Consider the following 6,955-nt stretch of genomic DNA (forward strand, 5'->3'; position numbering starts at 1 on the left):
GCCTGCGCACATGTCGAGGTGTGTGTGTGTGTGTGTGTGTGTGTGTGTGTGAGTGTGTGTGTGTGTGTGCGTGTGTGTGTGTGTGTAAGGGGGGGAGGGGTTGGCGAGGGTGTGTGTGTGTGTGTGTGTGTGTGTGCGCGCGCAAAGGGGGAGGGGGGGTCGGAGAGAGGGGGGGGGTAGGAGGGGGGTGCCGTGACCGCTGGCGCGCGGGCGGGCGCATCACGGCGACGATAGAGCCGATCTCAGAGTCGGTGAGGGAGCCTATTCACAGCGCCCTTCTTCCCCCACCTCAGATTTCCTTGTTTTTGCGTGCCTCGGAATCGCGGCGGGGGCCAAGGCGCGCCACGCCGCCTCGGCCCGCATGTGCGGCAGCACCACGCTGCATCATCGCCGCCGCCTCCGCGAGAGAAGAGGAGCGCGGCCTGTTCACAGCTGCACGTGTGAAGAGACAGCCCCCCCCTCGCTCCCCCCTCTCACTCCCCCGCTGGGATAGAGCGGCGCGGCCTCGATGCGGGGTCCAGCCGCAGCATCGCCTACCAACACGCAACACGGACGCCGATGCGACCCTCTGCACCGCAACAAGAGAGGACCGGCCGCCGCGCGGCATCGCCCGAATCAGCGCCAGGAACGCGTCGTCGATCACGGCCCCGGGCGGAGCGCCTAGGCCACGCGTGCGCTGCTTGGTGAGGGCGTGGGGAGATATGGGGGAGATATGGAGAGATATGGCGGAGATATGGTCGAGAGCTGATTTCACCCAGATCGGCCACTCCGACTCTCTAGAGCGGCGCGCATCGTTTGCCCGAGATGGGGAGATATGGGAAGATATGGGAAGATATGGAGGAGATATGGGGAGATAGAGCGGCGCGCACCACTTGCCCGAGATATGGGGAGATATGGGGAGACATAGGCCACGTGTGCGCTGCTTGGTGAGGGCGTGGCCGTGGCGCGTGCATGGCGTGGACGTGGGCGAGGCGTGGGGAGATGTGGGGAGATGTGGGGAGATGTGAGGAGGTATGGGGAGGTGTGGGGAGATGTGGGGAGATATGGCGGAGATACGGGGAGATATGGGGAGATATAGAGCGGCGCGCCCCACTTGCCCGACAGGATCTGGACGGGGGACGCGTCGGCGAACGGGTGCACGCCTGGAGGGAGGTAGTGCACTGATTCATTGGTTGATCACTGGTGCAAGGAAGGAGGTGTTGCAGTGAGGCTTGGCGCCTGCAGAGTGAGCCACCTCGCAATCAGCTGACGCACCAGACTGGACTGGAGTGTTGGCCCAGGAGAACCGAAGCACAGCGTAAACAGCAAGCAGCCCAGCGCCCACACATCCGCCGGTGGGCCGAGCCGGAGCCCGTTGTGCAAATCGCAGAGCTCTGGCGCACGGTACATTGGCGTCGTGTGGGCTCCCACCCACTCCTCGAGCTCCATGCGCCCTCGCCTGCCCACCGGCCCTTGTTTTAAGATAGGGGGAAAAAACGGCTGGCCTGCGGAGGGGCTACTCGTGGGCCTAGGCCCGCGGCGCTGGAGTGCGCAGCCGCACGGTGTGCAGGGGCGTGGTCACAGCCTACTTCTCCCTCAGCTCCTGCGACATCTCGGCCACAGCTCGGCCACATCTCGGCTGAATCTCGGCTGCATCTCGGCCAGATCGCCCGGCTAGATCGCTCGGCCAGATCTCGGCTAGATCTCGGCCAGATTGCTCGGCTAGATCTCACCTGTCCAGATCCGAAGGCAGCACCCCTCCCGGCTGACCCTCGGGCGACTCGCGCGCCGAGCCAAAGTCGCACAACGCAAACTTTGGTCCAGGGCCAGGCCCGCCTGCGAGGGCACATGGCGGATCTGAGTGGCGGCTGCCCGCCGAGACACCGCCGAATGCGCCGAGTGACCGCCGAGGTGCAGCCGAGGTGCAGCCGACGTACAGCCGAGATGCAGTTAAGATGTCGCCGTCACTGGCGAGGAGACATGAGCTTCTCTCAGACAAGGCCACGCCTCGGCCACGCCTCGGTGGCCATATCTCCCCCATATCTCGGCAAATCTCGCCTGCCACCGGCGAGGAGACGAGCACATTCTCGATCTTGACGTCGAAGTGGGTGAGAGCCTTGCTGTGCATGTGTGCCTGATTCAAATCACTGAACTGATCGGCTGCTCATTCGTTGCCGTGCATGTGCTCCACAGTGCAACGTCTCGGCCACAATGTGACGTCTCGGCCACATCTCGGCCATATCTCGGCCACAGCTCGGCCACCCTCTGCCACACCTCGGCCACACCTCGGCCACACCTCTGCTAGATCTAAGCTAGAGCTCGGCTAGAGCTCGCCAGCGCGGCGGCGACGTGCTCGAGGGCGCGAAGCTTGGCGAGCGGCTTCATCGGCGCCGAGGTGGCGTACCTGTTCACACCCGTCGCTGTGAAGAGGCGCTCTTCACACTCGCTATCCGCCACCTTTTGGCGCAGAGGCGACGCACTCCCACAGGTGCCCGCCGCCGGCAAAGGGAAGCAGCGCGAGGAACTCCTCCGTGCCGTCCTTCCGCCTACAGCCAGCCCGCCGACCCGCCTCAGAGGCACCGCCCCTTGGAGCCCGGAACAACCTCTGCGTGGCTGGGCTCTCACGCCGTTCGTGCGAGTCGCCGAGCAGGGCGAGGAGGTTGTCGTGCCGGAGGGAGCGGTGGATCTCGAGCTCGCGCGCCGCCGCCGCCGCACGCTCCTCGGGCACCAGAACCCGCTTCACCGCCAGTCGCGCACCCGAACCCGTGTCCCGCGCCTCGTAGATGGTGGCGTGGCCGCCCTCGGCCATCACGCGCTGCAGCCGGAGCTGCCGGCCGCCGAGGGAGACCATGCGGCCGGTGCCGTCCTGGCTGGCGCCCTCGAGCCCGAGGAAGCGCCACATGTGAGGCGGGCAGCGCCTGTGACAGCGAGCGGGAGCAACAGCGCCCTGCCCCTGGTCGGCGGCCGCGAAAAAGAATTGCTGCGTCGGCGTGGGCCCTAACTCGGTGTGCATCTACCACCGCACGAGGCTAACGGGATGCGTCCCGTGCGACATCGGCGACGCGCGAGTGCCGCGCACGCTGTCGCTCTTCGAGCACCTCAACGGCACGCACTGGGATGGGTGCAACTACGGCGGCTGGCTGGCCACGGGGCACACATCCCTCAACACCCACGTCACGAACGTCGCCCGCGCCTTCGGCGCCTCGGCAAAGGTCATGGAGGTGAGGCTCGGCTGCAGGGACCCGACGCGGGCGCACGATCCGGACACCAACCCGTACCAGCGGGGCGACGGCGTCTTCGGCAACTATGCAGAGTCGGCGCGCGCCGTGGTGTACGACGGCACGTGCGTCACCGCGGTGCACCATGACAAGCTGCGCCCGCTGGCGAGCGGCAAGCGCCTAGCCACCGACTACGCCGAGGCGACGAAGCGGAAGGCCAAGGCAGCGGCGTGCGACGCCAAAAACTGCGACTTTATGACATGGGCGGCGAGCACGCGTGGCGGCATCGGGCACGAGGCGGCGACGTGGTTCAACACCAACTTCGACATCAAGGCCGCTAAGGCGTCCTCCGACAGCGAACGATGGCGGGTCAGTAGCGAGCGCAAACGCTTCCTGCAAGTGCACTCGGCCATCGTCGCGAGGCGCAACGCCGCCATCTTCGACTACAACGCGTGGCCGAAGATGGGCGGCGAGATGCCGCGGGCGCCTCGGGAGCAGTATGAATAGGGACGGGCGAGGGAGGAGGGGCGCTAACCACGGGCGACTACGAGTCGAAGGTTCGAGGACGACTACTCGCCGCCTGGGTCGTTTGGGGCGCGCGGCTCCGTCGAGGACCGGGCGCGCTCCTTACCCGGCGCGGCGTAGGTCTCACTCTGACGTATAGAGGGGAGGCACGGACAACAGCCCAATCCATCAATTCCACTCATCTTCCGGTGCTTGGCCCCGTGCAACAGCGGTCCGGCAGGCTGCCCCCAAGGCCCCCCGGGCCGCTGCGGGTTTGGGAGTTATGCTTAGGCACAGCTTCGGCGATGGCAGCCCCTCTCTGGGGTGTTGCATAGGCGGGGAGTCTCCCCCGCTGGTCTCCTCCTTCCCATTTTTTCTTTTCTTTTGAGAGCAGGACGCCGGGTTTGTCTTGTATGTGCATGTCGGGCCTGGGTGTGTGTGAGGGGCAGCGGGGCGGGAGCGTGCGGGGCAGAGGCCCAACGTCGGGCGGCTTGTCGGGGTCCGGAGCATTCGAGGGGGGAACGAGGAGGGGAGAATGGGCGGTCGGCGTCGGGGTAGCAGGCTGCAGGGCGTACGGGGTAGCCGTCACTTTCCTGCCTCACAAGGGCGGGGCTGTCCCGGACCGTGAGAGACGCCGGGCAGCGTGGCGCATTACTGAACCCTCCCATACGTGCTTGTGCTTCCCCCTTCGCTGTCCCATCTCCTCATCTCTTTCCCACCTGGGCGGGGCGGTGGGCGGGCGCGCGGTGCGGCGCGGCGTGTGCGTGTGTGCGACTGCAACGAAGGACCGCTCGCAGAGGACCATTGGGTTTGTACTATTAACAACGAAGGCGCTCTCAAAAAGAATTTTTGGATTTGAATTTTACCACCCCGTTTCGCAAAAGCAGAACTACGTCTCTCTCGCCGGGGCTTGACAAAGGGTGAAAGAAAGAATTGTTGGAGCTAAACAGTTGATCACCCAAGTGCCTCTGTATCACGCACAGTACATCATGCCCGTAAATTTGATCTCTTTCCCTTCACATTCATTATGCACAGCAACCACATCAGTCGCTGCTGCTGTGCATTCCATCCCACGGCCCGCCACCGCCCACCTCGATCGAGCTTTGCGAAAACAACAACCCGGCGGTGTTTGAGCTGTTGCGTCGTAGCTGCTGCTGGGCCCATCGGGGAGATCCGGTGAGCTCGGTCGCTGACGGCCTGAGGACCTCTCCGCTGAGGACCTCTCCATCGTGAGGACCTCGCTTTTGCTCTCCGCTTGTGTTGTTGGGACCTCTAGGGTGGTAGAAAGTCGCACCTCACGGCATGCCCTGTCGAGTTTTGTCATCGGTTGGGCTCGCGCGTCCGGCTCGCGTCAGGCGCTCTCGGCTCTCAGAGCTGAGCTCTCGGGGTGACAACGCGTAGCATGATGTCTCCTGAGGACCTCTCGTGAGGACCTCTCCTCTCGTGAGGACCTCTCGAGCGAGCATCCTCGAAATCGAGGGGGGGGGGGGGGGGCGTGCGACAACTACAACCCTGCGCGCCGCTCACTCGCCTTGGGGTGTGTGAATCATGGGCCGCTGAGAATAGAGCGCCTAGCTCTCTCGCCTGTCGGGTCAAAGCACGGAAATGATTTCTCTCAGAATCAAATGGCATTGTCGACCATCAACATGTTGACAACATTTTGTTGTGTACAGGTCCCCCGGTATGTCGCGTGTGTACTTTCATTCTTCACTACCAACCTCTCAGTGAATATGTTCTGGTTTTTGAGCTCGGCGAATTCATTCTTTTGCTACAGCTTAGATCAGCGGCAAACTTCAGCGGCAAACTCAGGCCTAGTCTGGCCGATTTTTTTGCGGTATCTTGATGTATCTCTCCATATCTGACCGTATCCCGCCATATCCCGCCATATCCCGCCATATCCCGCCATATCCCGCCATATCCCGCCGTATCCCGCCGTATCCTGCCCGCCTCACGCCGAGCAGCCCGGCCTGTGCCACGGCGGGGCGGGCCTCGGACCAGGGGCGGACATGGCCGTCGCCCTCTTTGCGTACGTGGGCGACGTCAACGAGTCCGTCGTGACCACGAGCTTTGGGTGCACAGCGGCGCAGCGGGCGCGGGCGCTGACTGATGATGGACCAAAGTTTGCGTTGTGCGACTTTGGCTCGGCGCGCGAGTCGCCCGAGGGTCAGCCGGGAGGGGTGCTGCCTTCGGATCTGGACAGGTGAGATCCAGCCGAGCAATCTGGCCGAGATCTAGCCGAGATCTAGCCGAGCGATCTAGCCGGGCGATCTGGCCGAGCGATCTGGCCGAGATGCAGCCGAGATGCAGCCGAGATGTGGCCGAGCTGTGGCCGAGATGTCGCAGGAGCTGAGGGAGAAGTAGGCTGTGACCACGCCCCTGCACACCGTGCGGCTGTGCACTCCAGCGCCGCGGGCCTAGGCCCACGAGTAGCCCCTCCGCAGGCCAGCCGTTTTTCCCCCTATCTTAAAACAAGGGCCGGTGGGCAGGCGAGGGCGCATGGAGCTCGAGGAGTGGGTGGGAGCCCACACGACGCCAATGTACCGTGCGCCAGAGCTCTGCGATTTGCACAACGGGCTCCGGCTCGGCCCGCCAGCGGACGTGTGGGCGCTGGGCTGCTTGCTGTTTACGCTGTGCTTCGGTTCTCCTGGGCCAACACTCCAGTCCAGTCTGGTGCGTCAGCTGATTGCGAGGTGGTTCACTCTGCAGGCGCCAAGCCTCACTGCAACACCTCCTTCCGTGCACCAGTCATCAACCAACGAATCAGTCGGGCAAGTGGGGCGCGCCGCTCTATATCTCCCCAATCTCCCCGTATCTCCGCCATATCGCCTTCGGGAATTCTGCAAAGGGGTGTGAACGGAGAGAGCAAACTCCTGGCAGCTCCCACAGCCGAAATGTGCGCCAGCTGCCCGCTCACCTGTGTCACGCCGCCGCGCACGCACCTCGCTATGTGCTCGCGCGAGCTCCCGCCCGAGCCTCCAGCTCGGTGTCCCACTGCTGCGGAGCCGATCGCTTCTCCTCGGCGCTCGCGTCGAGCCGAGCTCTCGGCACTCTACGGCGGGCGTCGCTGTGCGGGGCGCCCGTTTCCTGCTGGCCCGAGCGGAAAGCTCCACGTGCCCGCGCGAGCTCCCGGCCGAGCCTCCAGCTCGGTGTCCCACTGCTGAGGAGCCGATCGTCGTCCGTCGGTGCTCTCGAGGAGCCGAGCACCTTGGCCTGCGGCCGGCGACGCTGCAGGACGGCGCGCGCGCACCCCGCGA

At 64.6% G+C, this 6,955-nt stretch overlaps 2 protein-coding genes across 2 annotated transcripts in view; one reads left to right on the forward strand and one right to left on the reverse strand.

The window, feature by feature from the left end:
• Window positions 1-1,165: 1,165 nt before the first annotated feature.
• EMIHUDRAFT_234192 (hypothetical protein) lies at window positions 1,166-2,788 on the reverse strand (the record flags this gene model as incomplete). The annotated part of the gene is made up of 4 exons (XM_005781468.1): window positions 1,166-1,218; window positions 1,287-1,451; window positions 2,437-2,525; window positions 2,583-2,788. The coding sequence occupies 4 exons, from the start codon at window positions 2,786-2,788 to the stop codon at window positions 1,166-1,168; spliced, it is 513 nt and encodes a 170-aa protein (XP_005781525.1).
• A 3,794-nt stretch (window positions 2,789-6,582) lies between these two features.
• EMIHUDRAFT_365960 (hypothetical protein) overlaps window positions 6,583-6,955 on the forward strand; it is a 10,988-nt gene continuing 10,615 nt past the window's right edge. The window contains exon 1 of the mRNA XM_005781469.1: window positions 6,583-6,936. Coding sequence (XP_005781526.1) covers window positions 6,647-6,862 — 216 coding nt within the window. The 5' untranslated portion in view covers window positions 6,583-6,646 and the 3' untranslated portion in view covers window positions 6,863-6,936. The remainder of the gene's footprint in view (window positions 6,937-6,955) is intronic.

The sequence above is a fragment of the Emiliania huxleyi genome (genome assembly GCF_000372725.1).
Source record: "Emiliania huxleyi CCMP1516 chromosome Unknown EMIHUscaffold_201, whole genome shotgun sequence".
In the NCBI taxonomy this organism is placed as follows: Eukaryota; Haptophyta; order Isochrysidales; family Noelaerhabdaceae; genus Emiliania; species Emiliania huxleyi.